We start from the raw sequence: 24,403 nt of genomic DNA on the forward strand, positions 1-24,403 counted from the left end.
AAGATTTGGTTGGATCTGTGGCACCCATCTGGCAAACTGATATCTATATTTGGTGAACACATTCGGTATGATGCAGGGTCTGATAGTTTTTCCTTCGTTCAATCTATCCTCATAAATGACGAAAATTTTGATATGCAGAGACCATATCTGTCCTATTATTCATCATATCATTGGGAATGGAAAATCCACCAAGATTTGGTTGGATCCGTGGCACCCATCTGGCAAATTGATATCTATATTCGGTGATCGCATTCGGTATGATGCAGGGTCTGACAGATTTTCCTTGATTCAATCTATCCTCATAGATGAGGGATGGAACCTTGGTCCATTTTCTTCAGTTGATCTATCACGATGTGGGCCCAATTGAGAAGCATTGAGAGGTGTAGTGGGACCAGGCCGGACTCTATTGTTTGGAGTAATGATATTTTTTTCTTCCAAATCCTCTTAGGACCTCATTAGGAACCATCAATTCTAAGTGGTATGGACCTCCTATGTTTGGTTCTAGATTTGCATCCCTTGTCATTCATTCACGGTGTGGAGATGATTATTCGATGGTTGCATACTAAGGACCAGTTATTGAAGAGGAATATCTTTGTTCACCCCTTTTGCTACTCCGTTTGGGCTGGTCTGGAAAGTAGTGACCACCTTTTCTTTTAGTTTCCCTTCACCATCCATATTTTGGGTGACATCCTTAAGTTGTGTGCCCTGTCAAGGAGTCTGGGGAGAAGTTCTATCAAGGAGGCTTTGAAGATCAGTAAAACCTTCAAGGGAGATACCATAGGATCTATTGCATTGTTGATTATATTTGGAGGAAGAGGGATTTTCTTGTTTTTTGAAATAAAACCCGGACCCACTCCACCATTGTTAGAGATGTCCATTGAGAGATTGAGGACCGGTGTTGTGTTGTCACTAACACAAGGGGAAAATCCCCTAAAAAAAATTTCGTTGTGGAGAAATGGGGAGCCTTTCTAATCTAGATCCATAGATGATGTTTATGTGTTTCTTTTTTAGCCTTTGTCCTTCCTTCTTGGCTCTTTCTGTTGTTGCTTTTGTTTCCTTAAATTTCCTTAAGGCCTCCCCAGCTGAGGGGAAGCCCTTCAACCAGCTCACCCCAAGAGAATCGTGATGATTTAGGAAACCACAATCAAGGAGTTGGTGGAGACCCTCAGTTTCCTATTTTGGAGGATTGTACATGGAATGTGGAGTCTGTTAGGGGAAGGCAGAATCCTAATAGTACTCTGCCAAGGCTAGTAACGCGCAGTTGGTTAACCACGTGGCGGTTGAGGAGGTTGGTAATTTGGGTGTGGGTGGGGGCACGTTAGAAGTGGTGTTGCACCATGACCTTGGCCCTCAGGCTGGGTCTCTGGTTGTTGGTGAGTCAGACACAGACTCTGGATCAGAATCCGAGCCCGAGTTTGATTCAGCTGACGACAGCAAACACGCAGATAGGTGTGAAGAGGTGGAGGGTGGAAGGGACTCTGGTGATCAATGCTTTGCTTCTGATTCGTAAGAGAATGTCATTATGTCTATTGGCCCTACGCAAGTGAGAGCTGGGGAGGTTGTGATTCACCACGGAAGTGTCGAGGCAATTGACAATGCTGTCATGGCTTTAGAAAAGGTTGATGTTGTGCTATTGAGTAAAGTAAAGGGGAAACATAGAGAGGAGTAGGCTACCAGGAAGTCAGCTCGGGTGGGTAAAAAAATACGTTATTAATGCGTGCTTTTTACTGGAACATTAGAGGGATTAAGAGGGCAGCTGCTAGGACTGCCTTGAGAAGCTTTATTAAAGAAAAAAACCCAGATATTATTAGTATTGCTGAGCCGATGGTGGATGCATCTAGTTTCCCTTTGCTGTTCTTTAATAAGCTGGGCTTTGAGGCGGATTTTTTTGTCAACAAGCGCCTCAACAAAGTCCCTAACCTTTGGGTGGTGTGGAAGCGAGGTCTCTCGAAGCCCTCGGTGGTGATGGATTCAGAACAGCAGTTAATAGTGACAGTTGATTGGGTTCATAGGAAAGTTCAATTGAGCTTTATTCATGCGAAATGCTTGAGAGCGCAGAGAAGAGACTTGTGGATGGAACTGGGTGCGATGGCACCTCTAGATTCGTTACCTTGGCTTGTCGTTGGGGACTTCAATGCAACTCTTGAATCGCATGGAAAGAAAGGTCCAGGGGCTTTTAGTTTGGGGTCGGCTATGGAGTTTGGGGCAATGGTGGATGCGTGTTCGCTCATGCCTGTACCCTCCTAAGGGTTTAAGTACACTTGGACTAATAACAGAAGGCGTGGTCATGTTTCTGTTGTCTTGGATAGGAGCTTTTGTAATGACTCGTGGCTTGCTGCTTTTGGGGATTGTTCGCAGCTGGTGCTCACTGGGACTGTTTCTAATCATGCTCTGTTGCTTGTGGTGTCTAAATCAATTGCAAGGCCTACTAACTCCCCCTTCTGATTTCAGAGATTTTGGTTGGAGCATCAGTCCTTCATGGGCATGGTGGAAGCTTCGTGGAAGGAGTGGATCAGTGGCTCTTCTTCGTTTGTGTTGGCTCAGAAATTGAAAAGACTTAAGCCTACTCTGAGGGCATGGGCTAGAGAGAATTTTCCTAACTTTGAGGTTCAGATGCAAACAACTAAGACTGCGTTGGAGTCGGTGCAGGCTGAGATTGATAGATTAGGGATGACCTACCAGCTGTTTGCTTGTGAGAGCGATGCAAAAATGGCCTACTCTAGGGAAATGGAGGGATATGAGAAGCTTTGGGCTGAGAAATCCAGGGTAAAAAGGAGGACTCTGGGTGATAGATGTAGTAAGTTCTTCCATCTCACTACGAAATTGAGGCGTGCTAGAAAAACCATTCGTACTTTGAAGAAGGCTGATGGTGAGGTGCTCGTCGATCAGGATCTGATCAAACACCACGTGGTAGATTTTTTTGAGAATTTTCATAAGGTGGTGGAGGTGACAGAGCATGCAAAGATTCTGGATTGTGTGCCCCAGGTGTTGGAGGAAGCGGATATTTTTCGTATGGACTCGGTCCCGTGTGAGTCAGAGATTCGAGCGGCTGTGTGGGATTTGGATGCGGACAGTGCTTCAGGGCCTGATGGCTTCCCAGGTGCCTTCTTTAGAGCTTGTTGGGAGTTGGTTGGTTCGGATGTGTGTAAAGCAGTGTGCTTCTTTTTTTCCTCTAGCCACATCCCTGCTGGGATTAACAACTGCCTTCTGGCCTTGATCCCCAAGGTTAATGGTGCTGCTTCTCTGGATAAGTTCAAATCGTTATGCATGGGGAATTTCTTCTGTAAAATTCTGTTCAAAATTATGGCATGCCGGTTGGAAGGAGTCCTCTCTAGGCTGATCTCGTCGGAACAAGGTGCATTTCAGAAAGGGAAGGTTATCCATGAAAACATCACCTTAGCGTCTGAGCTTGCTAATTTGATGTCTGCGGCTATCAGAGGAGGGGGTTTGGGGTTGAAGATCGATATCCAAAAGGCCTATGACACAATTTCGTGGGACTTTATATTCAAAGTGCTACGAAAATTTGGTTTTATGAAAAGATGGATTAATTGGCTGAGGATTCTGCTCTCCTCCACAAGAATTTCGATTCTTGTGAATGGAGGTCCGGTGGGCTTCTTTGGTGTTGAACGAGGGTTTCATCAGGGGGATCCTATCTCTCCAATGATTTTCATTATTGTGGAGGAGGTTCTCTGTAGGGGGTAATCTGCCTTGCTGGAAAAAAAAAGTATTAAATCTCTTCATGGTCCTAAGGGTGTGCGCACGTCGGGACATTGCCTTTTCGCAGATGATATTTTTATTTTCACTAATGCTTCTATCAGGTATGTAAGGAACCTTAAGGATTTTCTTTGCAAATACCAAGAGTTTTCTGGGCAGCGCATTAATCTGGAAAAGAGCAAACTTTTCCTGGGTTCCATCCCTCCTCAGAGACGCCAGGTGATCATGGAGGTGCTTCAAATGCCGATCTGTAACTTTCCTACTAGATACCTCGGGATGGATATCTCAAAGGGTCGTGTCAGGAAAAATATGCTGTTGCCTGTGCTTGACAAAGTGCACAATAGACTTGCAGGGTGGAAAGGTAAACTCCTCTCGATGGCGGGGCGTGTTGAGCTAGTGAAGTCAGTGGTGTCGAATATGCCTATTCATAGCTTTTTAGTGTACTGGTGGCCTTCGTCTATGATTGTTACTTTGGAACGTTGGATGAGGAATTTTATCTGGACTGGTGATGCGGAGACTACTAAGGCCATTACTGTAGGGTGGGATAAAATTTGCAGACCTAAGGACAAAGGGGGTCTTGGGATCAGGCGCCTCAGGGATGTCAATAAGGCCATGCTTAGTAAACTAACCTGAAAAATCAGAAATGAGGCCTCTATTTCCTGCACTTTTTTGCGCCACCGCTTCGTCAATAAGTGGGGTAATATTCGGCTAGGGTATAGGGCCTCTTCAATATGGTCAGGTGTTAGAAGGGTGTGGGGCTTTGTGTCGGCTAACGAACGTTGGATCTTGGGGAACGACAAGAAGATAAAATTTTGTTCGGATAAATGGTTGGGGCCGAATTCGATTAAAGAAGTTACTAGGCTCGATGATGCTTTCTTCAGGAACAAGGGGACCAGAGTGGGTGATTTTATTCAGGTCGGTGGTTGGAGGCTTCCTACGGTTAGATCGACTGCCTTGATCGAGATATTCAAAGTGATTAAAAGCACTGATATTCCTTGTTATTATGTGGAGGATTCGGTGTGTTGGGGCCCTTCAAAATCGGGTGATTTCACTACGGCGTCGGCTTGGGAAGAGTTGAGATTGAAGGGTCCTAAAGCTCCTTGGGTTCAACTTGTTTGGCATAAAAACCTGCAGCCTCGCCATTCTATGTTTGGGTGGAGATTAGTGCATGGGAGGCTCCCCACAGAGGAGGAATACCAGAGACGGGCTGTTAGTTTAGCATCCAGATGCATGCTGTGTAAGAAGCAGTGCGATTCAGCCCTTCATTTGATCCTCAATTGTGAGTTTAGTAATGCTGTGTGGGGGGAATTTTGCTCTTGGTTTGGCATTGGTCGGAATCAGCCAGCTTCCATTGTTGATTTTTGGGATTGGTGGAAAAGAAAGCGTCGATGCACGAATGTGAAGGATCCTTGGGCTGTAGGGGCCGTTGTCACCTGTGCTACCTTATGGGAGGAGAGGAACAGAAGGTGTTACGAGAACTGTTATCGCAGCCAAAGGCAGATTCTTGAGGTAATTAAGGGTGAGATAAGGGAATGTAAGATGGTGATTAAGAGAGTCAAGACAGTTCAAGACCTGAGCTGTGCCAGATCTCTAGGTCTGGCTACCTCTACCTCGTCTTCAAACGACATCTCTGAGGTGTTCTGGTGTAAGCCTTTGCCTACTTAGATCAAACTAAATATTGATGGTAGCTCTCTTGGGAACCCTGGAAGGGCGGGCACGGGAGGTGTTTTCCGTAATCACCAAGCGCAAGTGGTGTTTTCCTTTATCAGGTTCTTGGGGATCTCTAGCAGCTATGCGGCGGAGTATGAGGCCCTTCTTGGTGGTCTCTCCAAAGCCAAGGAGATGGGGTTCAGAGAGCTGTGGATTGAATCCGACTCGGCTTCAGTGGTTTCGTCTATCCAGTCCTCGAACATCCCGTGGTTTGCTAGGCAGAGATGGATGGTTCTCGAGCCGTATCTGGACTCTTGCAACTGGAAAATAACTCATTGCTTCAGGGAGGCCAATCCCATAGTGGACTTCTTGGCCAAACAGGCAGCGAAATTGGGTTCTTCAGTGACCAACTGTGCTCTTCCTAGACACATTGAGGATCAATTGGCTCGTGATGCCATGGGTCTGCCGAGATATCGGTTTTGGTAATTGAGGGATGTCCCTCTGTTTGGGGTTGTTGTTTTAGTTCACTTATGTTTGGGCTTTGTGCCTGTTGTTTTTCTTTTCCTCTTTAATCCAATGATCCTTTAGCTAAAAAAGAGGGGAAGCCCTTCATTATGCCTAGTCCTTGGAGCATCTCCCCTCCCGATTGATTTTTCCCTTGTTTGGGTGAAGGGGTTTTCTCCCTTTGGATTGTAATTATTTTTCTTTCTTTTTAGTAAGTGATAACTATCCAAAAAAAAAAACCTTAAACACCCTAATCTCCACATCATTATAATTTTACCCATGTATATGTAATGGATCCAAAATTCAACCCAAACATATATTAGTCTAAACATATACACTGTCATGCTTCTATTCCTAAGGGCCAAGATCGCCTAGGAACTTGTTTCTTGTGGAGAAATGGTGTGTTCATCCATGTTGGTCCCTAAGGTGATTTCCCTTGTGCCCAATATGAGGCCTCTCTTGTCCAATTCATATTTTCACTATCTGTGGGGCTTGTCCAATGGCTAGCAGCCTTTGCATTCCCCCATTTTGGGTTGGGTTTGGGATCCCCTTGACTCTTTTTTTTGTGCGCTAAGGGTCAGTAAATGAACTTTATTAAAAAAAAAATAAAAGAATAAAGAATAAGAGGATATAGACCGTTGAATCACTATTCCACCTTTGGCAAGGCCATTAGCAGCATAGCAAAGCAACCAATAAAAACAACGAATCACTAAGAAAAGTTGTAAACAACGAATCACTAAGAAAACCTGTATCTAGGTCTCATTAGAGCATCCCATAATATATCACTGGTTATGAAATTCTACAACCCAGGATGTAAAAGTCATAGTCTTAGCTGCATGTTTGGCCAAATGATCTGCAACATTAGTCGCCTCACAGTAGAAATGGGTGACAAACCAAGTGATCGAACTCATCCAGATATTTCTTGAAGGATCTCCATTATTGCTGCTAATACAACTCACTACTGACTATGACTCACATTCAACCCAAAGCCTCTCTACATTCATTTCCTTTGCATGCTGAGGCCAACAAAGAAAGCTCCAAATTCTGCAAAAAAATTGGTGGACGCCTCTTTATAAATTACAAAACACCTAGAAGGCGCTCCATTGTTGACACAAAAAATACCACCTGCACCAGAATGACCAAGGTTGCCCAGAGAAAATCCATCAATGTTTAGCTTATAAAAGCCCCCCCCCTCGGCCTTACAAGAACACTTCATGTATCCTTACCACAATTGACGGAGCAAGGTTGATATGAAGCCTACGGGATAGTAACAAACAACGATCAACCTAACATTGATAGAGGCAACAATAGAGAACTCCACATGATCATTCAACACTACCTTAGTCACTAAAGCATGCGACAATGTATGATTTTCAAACCTCCTACGATTCCTTTCAGCCCAAATATGGAATGGAACAAGAATTACAAAGGTCCCATTTGTTTAGAGGGGTTTATGAGGTGGGAGAGCTGTGGGATTACTGAAGAGTGGGTCCCATGTGTTCAAAAAGTAAAGAGTTGATGGATTACTATAGCATTCCATGGGAAAGCTGCAAAATCCGCGTATTTCGTGGGACTTTGTAAAGCCAAGGGGTGGGAAAATTATGGGATTTGCAATGCCATGTCAGTAGACAATGGTAATGATTATGTTCCCTCCATTATCTCAACATTCCCACCCCCTTGCAAACAAACAGCTTGGGGTGGGATTGTTGCAATGACATGTCAGCATTTTACCACAAATTTCCTACCCCTTGTAAACTATTTCGCTAAACAAACGGGGCCCAAAGGAATCCATAGGTTCCGGATAGACATAACTGAAGCTTTCCCATTCCACCAAGAGAAAAGCTCTTAAGAGGAGGGATAAGTCCGAGCTACATTACAAATTGCAAGATGTTCGACTAGACTCTGACGCCAAATTCATATTCTAGGAAAATATGGTTGAAGTATTCTTGGTGCTTGAGACAAGGACTACACCTAAAAACCATTGGCACCCTACATTTCACCACATGAGCATCCATAGTAAGGGATCCATGAGCAAATTTCCAATAAAAAAAAAAACTAAACAAGGAAGGAGACCTTTAGTCCATACTATCTTTGACCACCCTACCACATTTTTTTTCTCCCTTCTTAACCCTTCCCAAGCTGAAGCAATTGAGAAGCAATAGGAATTTAAAAGAGACCAGATTCGCTTGTTGCGAATCTAGGGATCGAAGGAAGAGCAGTTGCAAGAACTTGATCAAAGGTATGATTCAACTCAGGGGAGGAAACCGTGGGCATGCACCACCTCCCATCCTTAATAAAATCAACAACAAACGCAGATAAGCGATGAGTCGCTGGAAAACCTTCAAGTAACAAATCCATAATCCAATTAGTTCCCAACCATCTGTCATACTAGAAATTAATGTTCAAGCCGTCACCAACAATTCATCTTTCCAACTCACTCACAAAGTTCCAAACTTTCCTCAAGCCAGGGAGGATGGAGGATGGAAATGAAGCCCACCCCTTGACTCGCTTTGTTGCTACTTGAGAGGCTAGGTGTAGACACCCCATTTTTTGCCCCGAGTAGCCCTAGACGATGATAAGTTTAGAATCTTTCTAAGGCATGGAAGTGATCCCATCATTATAACCAATAGTGTCCCCCTTGCCTTTGGCAGTGTTCTTAGTCCCCATGATTGTATAGGTGGCTAAAAATAAGTAAAATGATTTTTAAGATAATGATAAATGATTTTGACAAACTTATATAGACCTAGACTGACCGAAGAGACCAAGAACATAACTGGAATAGGCTTAGACCTCGGCTAAAACCCTCCCTTGGTGCTATTTTTGGATCAGGTTCAACTTGTCCGAAAACACTAGTTGATGGGAAAACTACGTCGGTTTTCCCTCACCGCATGCCATTTTGGTGAGAATCCATGAATTTGGTGAATCTCAGTTTACGATTTGTAGGTACTATGGTCTCTGGATGCGGGGTTCCTTCGCCTTTCGGGCAGGATTCGATGGTTTTCGAGGTCCCCTTGGCAACAAAGGTATATAAGAATTATTCCTATTTGACAATCATGGGATGGGGTCATGGTTGATAGATCATTATAAAGGAGTCGCCACCTAGGGTTATGACCTAGGACCCAATGGGTGTGATTTCATCTGAACGGATAAAGTCACATGATTCCATATGGTCTGGTAAGAGAATGGGTAAGCGGTCAGGTTACGAGAATGGGAAGGTATTAGCACCCCCACCTCATCTAGTTAAACCGGTCTTTCTAGTATAGATGCTAGGTGTCGAACATTCTCTCCTTATGGCATTTCTATATTATCATATGAGACTATAAAGGTTACCAAAACTATATAACACGATAATAGCAAACATTTGCTATGTTAGAATCTATGTCAATAGAAAGAAAGCAAAAAGAACATCTAAATACTATGTACACTAAAGTGGTGAGAGTAAAAGGACTACATTGTGTCAAAATAAAGTACAACAATTATACCTCTATGCAAAGATGCAATGGGCCTCAGAGTATCTGTTGTCCCCTGACTCAGTTAGAGACAGACGGTTGATCGTCACCCTTCTTACTCAAAAACTGGTTAGTCAGACAGAATAACGGCTATGATGAAGGCTTTTGTTATCTGTATGCAAACAGAATAATAGTCATAATGGCAACGGGGAAGGCAGGATTGATTGGATCACTCCTCAAGTAGGGTAATCGACGAACCTACCCATGACCATTGTGAAGGAAGAGACTTTTGGGATTCATCCAAGGAGGCTAGGGGGAGAAATCACTCTCAAATCTCACAAAACATGGAGCTAGGCCCTCTCTTCACTCTTTTTTTTTCTTTTTTTCCTGAGGGTGGGGGTCCCTCCTATATATAGGGCTGAACCCCACATTCGTGGCGCCATGGACAAAATGTGCGTGGCACCGCAGATGAGGCCATCTGGTTGTCGCAAGTTTGTGGTCCCCCTATAATCGCGGCGTCGCTGGCTTTTCCATGTTGTAAGGGCTAAAATGCCGCAGTGCCGCGCTTTAGATATGCTTCCAGTACTCCAATTCTGGGGTTTTATGGGCCTTCGCGGATTTCTCTAGGTTTTTTGGGCTCTTTGTAGATTTTTCTAGGTTCGGGGTGAGATTCCATCCATCCGTGTCCCGTTGTCATCATCGTCAAGGGTGGTGGCCAAAATTCAGTGTCTACAGGATTCAATTTTGGTTTTCAATCCCACGACCTTAGTTCCACCCTAGACACTTTTTAGGACCTAAAGGACACCCAAGTAGACCTTATAAACCTTCCTTTGGCAAGCAGAAGCGATCTCCTTCCATCCAAGGCCAAGATTGTCCTCTCTTCTTAAAGTAAGAAGATCCCACTCAAATGGAAGCTAAGAACCCATACCTTGCACGGTTTTGGGACCCTAGGGCTATTAATAGGTGACCCCTTACAATTTTTAGGGAGATTCCGATGGGTACATACTCATATGACATGAATTCTCATGCATTGGAGTGTTATTTGGAGTTTGACTTGATGTGTTGTTGCATCAGTTCCGTATTGAAGCTTCTTAAACCTGAGTCTAGGCCACTCAAACCACTCTCCTCCCTTCATGAAAGCTGTAGACAGGTAAGTCCTCTTTCTTTTAGTTTTTGTTTTGTTCCATTTGGATATTTGATTAATTTTATATATATTTTCTATTGAGAGCACATCATTGTTGCCCTCCATGGGACAATAGTGTTGTGTACAGTTATATTATTTTATCGGTTGGGTTGCACCAGGGTCCTTTTCTACCACATTTTTCTCACCCCATTATCCTTCTCTTTTGATTTTTCCAGAATTTTCACTGTCATTTTAGTATTGTTTCTAGGATTTTTCTTTTCTAGTAAGCTGTTTTTCACCGGTTTTCTATTATTATCTTAAATCGCCATTTTCATTGTTTAGCGTCTTTTGAACATTTTGATTTGAATATTTTCATTCTATGTAGGCCAATTGTAGGTGTTTTTTTCCTTGTTTTGGTCGTTTTTATCCTTGCTTTGGGTCATAGATCCATTCCTCACCACCTTTCCGTGGTTTCCACCCTTTTAGGTTAGATTAGTCATTGGGGCTATTTTGTTAACTTTAAACACACAATTTCTTCATTTTATTTATATTTTCTTAAGTCATATAGGTCTCATCACCATGCTTAGGCTATTTAATATATGTCCATCATGCTTGCCAGGATTCCCCTGATTCTTATGCTTTATGTTGATCATTTTCATGATTTGATGCCATGTGTGAGATGAACGGCGAATCTGTAATTTTTGTATGTATATTGAATGTCTACAACATGTTTAGTATAGGATTTCCCCTTTAATCATGCCATGAATGCTTTAAATTTCAATATAATAACCTCGCAAATAAAGCTGGATTAAGGTATGCCATCCCTACTCCCCTCTTGTGATGTATGTGTGAATTTCAGCATGTTTGTATCTTTACAATTTTGGCCCATTCAAAACACATTGACCAAGGATAGAAGTCCAATTTTTACAAGTAGATTGGGGTGCCTAACACCTTCCTTGGACCCCAATCTTTGGATTGGATCAGTTTGGATGGAGTTATTTTGTTTTATTTTTAGTAAGGTTCCTAGACCCTAATCTATGTGGCGACTCCTTGTCAATTGAGGTTTTGAGGACAATTTTTCCCAAAACCAATTGTCCTCACACTAGGTCAGTTTCCTTTTATTATATATATATTCTCCTTTATTTCTAATAAATTGATATTACCTATCAAAAGAAAAGAATGTGGCCCTTTGTGGAATATAAGACATAAAAACCTAACAGTCTACACCTTGACTTGGATTTTGCAAGCCACGTTGAAGAAAAAATGGTATTGATGTTGATTGTGCAAGCTTTGCCATTGTATCGATGTATTTGTCATACCCTAACCAACATAGCTCCACTCCCCCCACTCGGGGTGCCCAACACAAATCACTATCATAGGATGTGATGTGGCTCCACCTCTCCTGTCATTGAAACAAGATCAGAGAGATCACTTCCACTTATAAGATTCAAAGTGAAGAGATAGGTTTTTTTCTAGATTTGTATGTTCACAACCTAAACTATCTGTAGACTTAGTCGTCCACTTGTACCTCTTTCCTGAGTTCCAATGGGCAATTTCAACATACTCCCTGCAAATATGTAGGTTTCCAATTATCTATTCCTGCATCACAAACATGGTCCGTCTAGAAACCAACCCAAAGAACTAAATCTTCATATGAGCATCTGAAACCTCTCAAATCTATCCCCAATAAACTCAGAATTTTCCTTAAATCTGACACATGTCTAACCCCAGTAAATTTTTGCATAATCCAATCAAACATGCAGATTGGATCTTGATAATCATGCTTTTAGCATTGTTTGTCATTTTGACTGTACCATTATCACATGCATGATATGTAGAAAACTAATCCGAGTACTTGAGGAAGTAGTGAGCTAGACATCTCCATTACTCTAGGATCTTTGCATGATAACAACATTGGATGCTAATCTCCAGTATTCTCCTTCGTGTCCTCTTTCTCCTTTTTATCGTCCTAACACTTTGGACAATTTCTCTTTAAATGACTTTCCCATGACAAGTTACTTTGTGACCTTTCAATATGTCTCTCATTTAATCTGCCTTTGCCCTAACCACTACCTGTAATGAAAGTGTTACCCTCCTCTAAAGCCCTCTCACTGCTATTTTTCTTCCATGTCTCATTTATCAGCAAAGCAGCAATAATTCCGTTAAGTTAGAGAGTATCCTTACAAAATAGTAGTACAGTGAAAGTATGACCAAATGAAATAGATAGTGCATCCAACATTAGAAGTGCTTTGTACTCCTCTTTGGTCTTAGTATCTAGAGCGGAGAACTCTGACAACACCTCAAATTTACTCCCTCTGACAATGGAAGGCCATATAACTATTTCTTCAAAACAGTAGGTTTGTCAATGATGTAGATCTGTACCTGCTCTCTAGCTTAGCCTGTATTTCCTCTGGATCCACCAACCTGATGATCTCGCAAAGGGTGTTATCTGCAAGATAAAACTGGATCATGCTATTTGCTAGATCCCTCACCTCTAGCAACTCATCTTTTGTCATCTTGTCCAGCTTGGCATATTTTATGATTAAGAGCTTTGACTCTCCCCTCACCCATAAGAATATTCTTTACCCGTTGTTGCCAAAAGCTGAAGTCTTTATGACTATTGAAGCATTTTACAAAGAAGTTTGAACTATTCACCACCATCTGATTTACCCATTCTATGCCCTTCGTGCTTGCTATTAACCTCAACGAACCTGATTATCGTTGATCTTGCATGATATATACCAACGTAGCAAAATCAATTCGATTTGCAATATTTACTACTTTTGTAGCATCAGAAAACCTTGAAAACACCAAGCTCCACATGTGAACAAACTTTTCATGCTGTAGATTCCACCCAATGATATTTTTTCTCTCCTAGGGCATACCATATGCCCACTTTTCTTCTTTCTTACCTTTTTCTTTTTCTTCCCTCCCCTCACTCCCACCCCATGAAGAGAGTGTCATGAGGAGTTGCACCCCTTTTCTCACTATGAACAGGTGAGTATCAAGATTGGCCGCAGTACTCCTACTTTTCCTCAAGCCATGGGTTTCAAACCCATTTTATTTCATCTTTTTCTTCATTCACATGTGCACCTTCTTCCTTTCATACATTAGCATGTGTGTTGTAAAAGGAAAATAGATCCATACACTTTTTTGAAGGAAAAAATGAATTGCTTTTGTACCTTCTTCCACTTTTCTTTTGCACAACCTGTTCCAAAATCTCAATGCACTATCTGCAACAATCTACCGAACCTTGCTTGATACCATTTGTTGAGAACAAATATACAAACACGAAGAAGAAACTAAGAAAACAATCACACAAGAAGATGAGGATTTAACGTTGTTAGGCTTGAATGCCTACATCCATCTGACAGAACCAGAGAATTCTTCACTAAACCAATAAAACATTCTACACCATTCTCCACTTCATAATGTGATCTCCGTTACTTGTGTCTAGGGTTTTTCACATAGAAACAATATATCAAGCCCTAATAACCCTAATCCCACATAACTACAATTTTACACATGTACATCTAATGGACCTAAAATCTAACCGAAACATATATAACCCTATAATATTTATGTGGGCCAGTGTAGAATACAAAACATAAAGACCCCACACAATTCTCCATAAAACTTGGAACTTAAATATTTTTTTTTGTACCAAAAAAAAAATCATGAAATTATATTTAATCATTAGTTATTACAATTAACAAGTATATCGATCGATTTACAAGAGTAAGTAACTATGTATAGGTCTAAAATAACAATGAAAGAAAGAAAGAAAGAAAGAATCTATAAAAAATAACAATGAAAGAAAGAAAGAAAGAATCTACCCAAAAAATAAAAATAACAATGAAAGAAGAAAGCATGGAAATCTCTTTTGTACCTTAGGCCGTTGAAAATTAAAATGAATGATAGAGAGGGGAAAAGAATCTTAGGTAGAAGGGATATACTGTTTGTTACGTTTGATCTAAAATTCGAAAAAAATAAGGGGAAGAGATTCTCCTGATTCTAGGCCTGGTGGGTGGGGAATAATTCGCCTCGAGCCAACCCTGCTCTAATAGGGGCAATACTGTACGAAAAACTATCAATAGTGGCAGAGGAGTTTGAGGGACTTCTGTGTTTTGGTACTTTCAAGACTCCTGCTTTTGCCGTCTAGCCAATGCCGATGCAGTGATTCAAAACACTCTCTCTCAATCAAAATGCTCAGATTTAATTAAATCCACATGTGGGCCATTCAACTCCAATCATCTCATTGGACCGTCCATATTAATGGTGGTGGCTCTTCAAAGTTCCAATCGTATGGTTATGAACTCTGGTAGGACAGGAAAGGAGAAGGTTAAAGCAATCCTCGTTGAACAAATTTTTTATTCTCTTCATCCCTTGTCTTATTCCATCCGGAAAAATATCCTCTGCAGTGTGGATTTCCGAGCTCGACAAGGGAATGCCGCGACATCCAATGGTATCAACTTTGAGAAGAAAAATAAAATAAAATAAAATAAAATTTGCACTGTTGGATGTTGCCATGTCCACATCCACGTGTTGAGCTCGCAACACCTCAGTGCACTGCCAGATGGGTGCACTGCAGAGGATTTTAGGTCATTCCGACCCCAATCTCCAATATAATCTCTTATCACCCACACAGACACACACCCATTTGCAGTGCTGGCATGTTGCCTATGCCTAAGCCTGTTAGATTATAGAAGAAATTGAGAACCCATATAAGGAGTTCTTTCTCTCTCTCTCTCTCTCTCACATATGACAGATTGAGTGACGTCTCCATAGGCTTTAGAGGAGAAGGTTTTTGTAACCGGTCATAAGGAGTTATTAACAGAGAAATTAATATTCCACTACCATTATAATCTTGAGCACTTTCACCTTGCGTATATAAATGTAGAAATCAATTCAATACAATAGTGAACCGAACGAATATACACATATCACTCTCAACTTCCCTCCCTCTTCCTCTTCCTCTACTCCACTTTCCCCTCCATTGAAGATCTATTCCCATAATCCAATTCAACTCCATCAATTGAGGGAATTCCCCTATTCCTCACCCTAATCTCTCTCTCTCTCTCTCCGCCCTAATCTCATTTATAGAGGGGATAGTACTTCTTATGGATTCTGTTTTGTATTATCATCAACGAGTAGAAAGAACTCACCTTCTTGTTACATGGGTTCTCCTCCTTTGTTAAGTCTGAAACTACTTAACTACCTAAGTAACAAAAACAGTTACTTTTATAACTGTTTCTTTCTTTCCTTCTTTCCGGGTTGGTTGGTTGCTTCATTCATTCTCATAAAAACAACCCTTCTTCAGTGTTCATGGACTTGTGGAGGAGAGAAAGAAAAGGCAAAATGGTTCATGACAACTTCCACAACAAGATGATTTGTGTTCCTGGTCCGATAATTGTCGGTGCCGGCCCATCTGGTTTGGCCACGGCAGCTTGTCTCACAGAAAGTGGAGTTCCAAGCTTAATCCTTGAAAGGGCTAGTTGTATAGCTTCTCTTTGGCAGCTCAAAACTTATGATCGTCTTTGTCTCCATCTTCCTAAGCAATTTTGTGAGCTTCCTCTCATGCCATTTCCTGTTGGTTTTCCTACTTATCCAACCAAACAACATTTCTTGGAGTATTTGGAATCTTATGCCAAGGTGTTTGATATAAAGCCTAGTTTCAATGAGACTGTGAAGAGTGCAGAGTACGATCATAGCCTTGGACTTTGGAAAGTGAAAACTATGGGTTTGAAGGAAGAGACTGAGTACGTTTCTAGGTGGTTGGTGGTGGCTACCGGAGAGAATGCAGAGGAAGTGTTGCCGGAGATAGAAGGTATGACTGATTTTAATGGTTCTAAATTACACACGAGTCAATATAAGAACGGTCAGACCTTCGACGGAAAGAAAGTGCTGGTGGTTGGTTGTGGCAATTCAGGGATGGAAGTTTGTTTAGACCTCTGCGATCATAATGCTCGCCCATCACTTGTGGTCAGAGACACAGTAAGTATAATCCTTTCTCTCTCTCTCTCTTCATCAAAAACCCATTTTAGAATGTTTCTAAAGATTCTAAATATGAAAAGCAACTCCAAGTAGAGATGAACAAAGCCCAGTTGCGGATTTTCAAGAATCTCCAAGAATCCCAACTACATAAGCAAAACCCAAGTGGGAAATTTTTGACTTTCCATAAATTCCGAAACATATCTAACAGAAAAGACTGTAAGGTTTTTATTCCGAATCTAGAGGAATGTAATATACATACCTTAAAGAAAGTCTGTGACCTTCTCTCCTTCCATTTTTCCTGTTTCGTTCTTTTATTTTTTTCCAAGTTTAATCCACACGACCTTATCAGAGTCCAGATATGAATAGAAATAAAGTTGACACTGTGCAGTGCTAGTGATAAGCAAGAAGAAGAAGAACTCCACTCCACTATTAATATTCAATTATTGAATGATTATTTTTTGTTTTAGTTAAGAAAACACATTTTGTTGTTTCACTTTCTTGGGATTCGTTCGCATGCGCAATTGGAGTTTGGATATCATATCCACAGAAAGTCTGAATGCGATTGTTTTTTTTTCCCCCTAAAGCTACCTTCTTCTCTGCAGAGAAGAAGCAAAGCACAAGTGACAGTAATGAAGGGAGAGTGGAATATAGGGAGAGGTGTAGGGGCTCACTCACTGACCTATCGTCCCATTATAACCCATTATCTTTATTGGTGAATGGTGATGAGATTAATTTTTTTTTTATTTTTTTATGGCGATCTTTTAAAGTCTTTTTTTTTTGGTTTTTCTTCTCATGAGGATCACTTTATGGGGGGTTGCAGGTGCACGTCTTGCCACGAGAGATGCTGGGAAGATCAACTTTCGGGCTGTCCATGTGGTTGCTCAAGTGGTTCCCAGTAAGCCTTGTCGATAGATTCTTGCTCTTCGTCTCTCGTCTTATGATCGGCGACACTTCACGACTCGGCCTGTGCCGTCCATCTCTCGGCCCACTCGAGCTAAAGAGCATGGCCGGCAAGACTCCCGTCTTGGACGCAGGCACTCTCGCTAAGATCCAATCCGGTCAAATAAAGGTTTGCTTGATTTACTTCTCTCTCTATTCTCAAAATGCATTAGGCTTTCATCTTAAAACTAATTGGTTCAAAGTGAGGTGGCCTCTTCTCGTTCTTATATCTGATACATATTAACCTTCCATCTTAAAATCAATTGGTTCAAAGTGGAATGGCATCTTGTCGCTCTTATGTCTCATACGATATTAAACTTCTATCTTAAAATCAATTGATTCAAAGTGGAGTGGTCTCTTATGGCTGTTCTTGATAATATGTGATGTGGGATTATTCCCTCAATACATTCTAGATCGATTTCTCATTCTCGGGTACAGGTTTGCAGAGGAATAAAGCGACTAACGCATCACGCAGCGGAGTTTGTTGATGGAAAGGTTGAGAATTTCAACGCCATTATCTTTGCAACTGGTTACAAAAGCAACGTACCTTCTTGGTTAAAGGTATATCTACAACCTACCCACCCCTCTCTCTCTCTCTCTCTTTCTCTCTTTCTCTCTTTCTCTCTTTCTCTCTATCTTTTCTTGGTTTGCTTGGGATTAGATTCTAATGACTTTATAAAAGTGGGAAAATCAAGATTGAAATCTGAAAGATGAGTAATACTTTGGTGGACAGGAGAGAGATTTGTTTTCAGAAGAAGATGGGTACCCTAAGAAGCCATTCCCAAATGGATGGAAAGGGGAGTGTGGGCTTTACGCAGTGGGGTTCACAAAACGTGGATTGCTGGGAGCGTCTATGGATGCCAGGAGGATAGCTCAAGATATCGAGCGCTGCTGGAAAGCTGAGTCCAAGCATCTATCTAACTGTAGTCGCTTCTCCTCGTCCACCACCGTCTCCACCACCACCACCACCACCACTACTATCATGATCTGATGACTCCTTTTCTTTCTTTCTTTCTTTTTACATTTCTGTCAGAAGGCATCAGAGCTGATCTGATCCTTAATGGTGGTGGCTGGTGCGATCCCTTCCATGTTTCAAAAGATGGAAAGGAACAATGGCAGGAAAGGTGGTGGTACCACAGAAGCCGCTCCACCCTTTTGAGGAAAAAAGAGATCGAATTGGTTCATATCAAGAAGTCTCATCAAGGGCTGCTTGGATCCTTGTTATGAGTCCAATCGACGCCAGGCTGCCACAAGATGAAAAAACAGCCTTGGGAAAGAAGAATTTGAGAATGGAAGAAGCTGATTTGCTGTTGTTGCTTGTTGGTGGGGCCGTCTGACTGTAATACACTGTAAAAATCTTGTACATTGCTAATATTTCTCTGATTAGTAGTTTACCTTTTTTGACTTTTTTTTTTTTGGGATATTTGTTTTTTTTTTTTTTGGACTACATGAGAGTGTGTGTGTGTGTGTTTAGGAGAGGGTGTTTCAATTGGGATTGATACTTTGTGAGTTTGTTCCTAGCTTAGGATGAGGGTAAAGAAAATCGATTTTGTTTTTGTCGTATTAATTACAGTGTTAATTAAACTTGTATTAGTGATTCTCCATTGAATGGATTTTTTTGTTTTTTGGTAATGATTGAATGGATTAATCATCCTTCTTCTTCTCCTCTCTTTTTCATTTTATGCTTTTTTTTGTAGTGTTCAGATTTCAAATTATAACGACCCTCACAACTTAATCTTTCATTTTTTGTTGAGAGGGATGGGTATGTTAGTGGTATAAGGTAAAGAGCACCCTATGTGTCTATTTCTTTTTTTCCTCTCATTGAAATGACTCATTTACTCTTATCAAAAAAAAAAAAAAAAGAAATGACTCTCTTACATCTCAAAAGGAGTAAGAGAAAGATAGATACATACAGTGCTAGCTTATATGGTATACCACTAGCATACCCAATCTTTTCCTTCTTTTTTTTTTGGGGGGGGGGGGGACAGATGAATGACAAATATATTCAACAGACGCACTAAATACAATGGCACCCAGTTAATTAATGAAGGGAGGAGAGAGAGAGAGAGGAGTACTGCCCAATAAGGCTGGCCACTAAGGGGGAATGACTACATCCAAGAAGGGGATTGAAATGTTCCAACAAGACACAATGTGCAGGTTACTTACATTGTCAGGAACAATTTTAATGATTGATTCCATCTTGGTTTTGATTTCGGAATCCGGATCAGCTACCCATATGATTTCGAAGCTGATGGTGCTAAAATGTTCTCGACTTAATTTCTTGTCGACCTTATAAGATTCCTCTGATACCACACTTGGTACACCGTTGCACACAATGACATTATCCCAATAAAGTTACAACTTGTCTTTCCACTGAAGGATGATCTAATTTGGTGTCATTCTTGCTCGAACCTATGAGAGTTCTTGGAGAGAATCAGCATTTGCTACTAATGTCATCCTAAATAAAACATAAAAAAAAATGGCACTGGAAGAACAAATGATCCAGAGTCTCTACACAATTCCAATTGATAACACATGTAGGTGACAACGATATCGATCAAGAACAAAAAAGCTATATCTTTTAGTTTTTCCCAATGAATCAATGTTTATTATCTTAATCTCCCCAAGCCAAGTCATACATGTTTGATCCTTGTCAAAAACTTGATTAAGTATGTAATACATGAGAGATTGTATCATGGTAGCTTGGTGTATTAGAACAAATCCTTGGGGAAAAATCCCGATCGCAAACCATACAGTGAAACTAGAACACGATGTAACAATTCACAGAGATGAGATTCATGCGTATCTTGCACAGTTTATATGTTAGTGAAGAATAACAAGAAAATCTTCATCGAATACTTGATGAACACAACCTTGATCTGAGTCTTCCACAACACCTCGGACCTTCTTTTGCTCTTTCTTTCTCTCTCTCTCTCTTTTGTGATAAAGTGGAGAAGCATAAAATGAGGGTTGTAGGAACCCAAAACATAGTATATATAATACTATCTTGACCTTAAACCCTAAACCACAATGGGTTGGATCAGTATATCCCTAAAATTGTAGAATGTGCCAGAATCGATCTATGTAATTTGACTCTCACCCATTAATCAATCTAAATAATTAATTAAGCTTATTCATACATAGTGGTGACAAAATTTGAAGGAAATGGAATGCGATTTTCATTCTGAACACAATGCTTGCATGAATGGGAAGGCACTTCCCACAATGAATTAAGCTGCTATGCAAGATCAAGTAAAATAAAATTGGTGGAGATATAAAGGCAACTAAAGCTTTTGATTTAATTATGAAAGGTTCATTTGAATAATGTTATTGTCCTTGGTTTTATTGTTTCTAATTTTATCCACTAACAAAGTGGAGTTGACTCGGTTCAGTTATTTCATTTTTTTAATGTTCTCCTCTCTCCCCTTCCTTTTTTGTCCAATTCTATGGGTAATATTTTGATCATCACTTTTTTCTTAAAAAATATCTACTAAGAGAATTTTTGGAAAAAGAAGGCTACTTGGTGCCGCCCTGAACGCCCAGACACATGGGTGGTGAAATGATCATCACACCCCTATATTGGATGCTTGGGTATGCGTTCCCATTGATCCTCACACTGATGCAGAAGCCATGCGACCAAGTAGGGTTTTCTCTTCCAAGAATTTTATATTTACTTTGCATCTTATGTATACATTCTACATAATTTCGAATTGGGAAAAAGGTTCCACACACCCTAACATACTATTGATGGTCTGTCAAATAATCGTACTAAAATCTAACATATATATATATATGTGTGTGTGTGTGTGTGTATATTTATTTATTTATTTGTTTATACACAATTGTTTTGATAAGGATAAATGGAATTTTTCAATAAGGATAAAACACATCCATTCATATTTGTACTTGAAAAATCCCTACCATATATACTGTGACTTATCGAAGAAAGTGGTACCATATATATATATATATGGGAGAAGGTTCCTTGAAAGGTTGTGTGGCCATTGCATTAGTATGAAGGCTAATGGGAGCATCAATAGGGACAGGATTTTCGCCTTTCATGTTACTAAGCCGGTCATTTCGCACCCTTCATCTATGGCTAGACACAAGATTTATGCTGCCTTTCAGAAAAAAAGAATGCCACCCAATCACATACCACACGTGTGTCTCGACACAGGGCAGCGTGTGCCGCACGATCAAGTGGCGTTCTCTTAATAAATATATATGTATATATATATATATATATATATATATATATATGAGAGAGAGAGAGAGAGAGAGAGAGAGAGAGAGTGTGTGTGTGAATGTCACGTACTATCAACATCAAAGGGTTTCCTTCTTCTGAAATCTCCATTTACGGCAAGCAGAAATAGGGCCACCAATAATTGTTTCGGTCCATTTTGATCCCTGGCGGCCATTCCTATTGGTCCCTTTTGTCTTTTGTCCTTTACTATCAACCGCCATCTTTTTTCATCTCCTTTCTTCTCTCTTCTTTTTCTTTTGAGAATCAAACTTAAGAAGTTAGAAATATAACATGACCGCCCAATTAATCCCATTCCCCAAGCTTTCATGTTTCCAATTTTCTTTCTTTTTCTTTGCCTACAACTAATATACTTTAGCTAAAGCCTTCTTCATATCCACTTTCTTCAATGGTAAGCTAAGCTCTGTCCTTGTCTTCCAGAATCAGGATTGGAAATCGTTATTCATTCACAGCTTCTCATAAAGGGAGTAGTCACTAGTGATAGATATAGAGAGAGGACTTAATGGAACTCAGATCATTAATTTGCCTCCGTTTCCTATTTTTTGTTGGTTTCTTATTTCGGTAAGCTTCCTTAATTTGATCGGTATCTTTTAGTCACAAGCATCGAACTGATACTGATGGTTTTGCCGTAGGTGAGGTTGCTTTTCCTTTAATCCTTTGCCTGGGTATGCCCGGGTCTTTGTTTCTTTGTGTTTAATTTTCTTTTTTTCTTATTAATGAATCCTCTTAGCGAAAAAAAAAAAAACACTGAACTGATACTGACCTTGTGAAAAAGGATTCCATCCAACTGTGGCGGGAGCTGGACCGTCCAACTCCATTAAACGACAGTAAAATCAGGGATGAGATGGTCATTTCACAGGCGATGAACTGATACTGACCTTATCGAAATTGCCAATTAAAAAGGACTGAAGGAGCCCAGGGGGTTATAAAATACCGAACCAGTATTGTTTAGCTAACTTCTGCATTTTATTCTGCTCTTATGGTTAAAATACCGAACCAGTATTGTTTAGCTAACTTCTGCATTTTATTCTGCTCTTATGGATTTGAACCAGTCAATGGGCCCTCCAAAAATTTATGATCCTAACCATCTGATTATTATGCCTTCACTTGGACCACTTCCCCTAGAAAATTAGATTGTTTTTTACTTGACTTGCCTTTTTCAAAATATGGTGAGTCAGGCGAGATGGGACCGTCGGGCGAGTCAGGCGAGTCATGTTCCTTCTTCCTTCTTAGTTTTTTTAACATCTTCCTTCTTTTTCTTCAAGTGAGGAGAGAGTGAGACTATGGCTGCTCCACAGATGAGAAGAAAAAAGGACTCGATCATATGGAAGGCTACAAACAAAAATTTTTGGGTTTTATTTAGTTGTAGACCAAAATTAATTTTTGGGTTTTATTTAGTTGTAGACCAAAATTAAGGTTAATGAATAATGTATGACCCAATGAAAAAAAACACCACAGTCGCTGAGTTTCACATGACTTGGGGAAAAATATTGAGGCAATAAAAATTCGAACTGACTCGAACATGGTCTAGCCATTTCTTAAACCTAGATGAATCTTCATGAATCTTTTGACCAGGTTTCGTGTTTTTTCGACAACTCGGATAACTCTCCCAAGGCAAAACTTGGTTATCCATGCATTAATTTTGTTTTTAGTGAAAAACAATTTAAGGGTGGGGGGTCACTGCCATATTGCATGGCCCCAACACTAGAGCGGGGGTCAATGAGAGAGCATGTGGAGGCATTCAATAGGGGTGGCATTTTTCATTTCATGGGGGTCGGGCAATCATTTTTCCCTTCCTATGTTTGGCCGCAGACGACACACAACCTGGCAGCCTTCTTTTTCCCATACATTAATTAATGGTGCAACTTTTGTTTCTCATATAGTACAAAAAGTTATTTAATGTAGGGGTAAAAAACTGAGTTTCCAAAAAATTGAAAGCTATTTAATACAATATTTTCATCATGTCAGCTGGATTTTCTGTTGTGGCAATCTTCTTCACTATAATAAGACCCTGAAATCACATCTCGAATGAAGTTCACTCTGTTATCAATATGCTTGGTCCTCTGATGATAGATCTTCTTTTTGTTCAGATGTATGGTACTCTGGACATAGGTGTGAACAAAGCATCATTCCGTCTATTCGTAAATCTACAATAGCGATAACTCTCTTATAAAACATTGTAACAATAGTCAACACTCGAGTGTTTAGTCAGGAGGTGTAATTAGTGCGTCATCTGTTGTCCTGTCCAAGTCTTTCTCACTTGCAGTCTCTTTATCGAATACTTCGTGAATTAAATCTCCCAACGTGTAAGTAGAAATCTGGGCGGACACCTTTCTTTCTAGTTGAACTTATTTTTGGTTGCTTAAAGGCATTCTCGTAGATGAAGCCTTGTTTATTATTAATAGAAAACTAGACTTTTCCTAGTTAGTAACTCTACGTCCAGTGCAGCAAGCGCCCATGGTTTTAGGGAAAAGACTTCTATACTTCCAAGGCGGGCTGTACTTTCGTGCACCCAACTTTGCCCCACATACAAGGCAGCAGAAAGTACCGCCTTGCCCCTGCCCGACCGCCCTGCCCGAGAGGGGGTAAGGGGGTACTTTCCGCCCTCCTTGTATGGTGGGCAAAGTTGGGCGCACGAAATTACTGCCCACCTTGGAAGTAGAGGAATCGGATCCTAGTTTTAGCAGTAGTGACTTCAGAGCTAAGGCCCACCATCCCATAAAGCCAATCATCGCACAAAGCACTAATACAAAGTAAATGTATCTCCAG

General features: G+C 40.7%; 2 protein-coding genes across 2 annotated transcripts; both read left to right on the forward strand.

The window, feature by feature from the left end:
- Nucleotides 1-1,713: 1,713 nt before the first annotated feature.
- Nucleotides 1,714-5,850, forward strand: LOC122672168. Its single transcript, XM_043869667.1, has 5 exons — nt 1,714-2,235; nt 2,452-3,698; nt 3,819-4,333; nt 4,454-5,223; nt 5,380-5,850. Exons 1-5 carry the CDS (start codon nt 1,714-1,716, stop codon nt 5,848-5,850), a joined length of 3,525 nt encoding a protein of 1,174 aa, XP_043725602.1.
- Nucleotides 5,851-15,765: 9,915 nt separating this feature from the next.
- Nucleotides 15,766-18,399, forward strand: LOC122670746 (indole-3-pyruvate monooxygenase YUCCA6-like). Its single transcript, XM_043867723.1, has 4 exons — nt 15,766-16,434; nt 17,255-17,503; nt 17,812-17,934; nt 18,107-18,399. The coding sequence occupies exons 1-4, from the start codon at nt 15,766-15,768 to the stop codon at nt 18,362-18,364; spliced, it is 1,299 nt and encodes a 432-aa protein (XP_043723658.1). The 3' UTR covers nt 18,365-18,399.
- The last annotated feature ends 6,004 nt before the right edge of the window (nt 18,400-24,403 follow it).

This window comes from Telopea speciosissima, chromosome 8, assembly GCF_018873765.1.
Source record: "Telopea speciosissima isolate NSW1024214 ecotype Mountain lineage chromosome 8, Tspe_v1, whole genome shotgun sequence".
In the NCBI taxonomy this organism is placed as follows: Eukaryota; Viridiplantae; Streptophyta; class Magnoliopsida; order Proteales; family Proteaceae; genus Telopea; species Telopea speciosissima.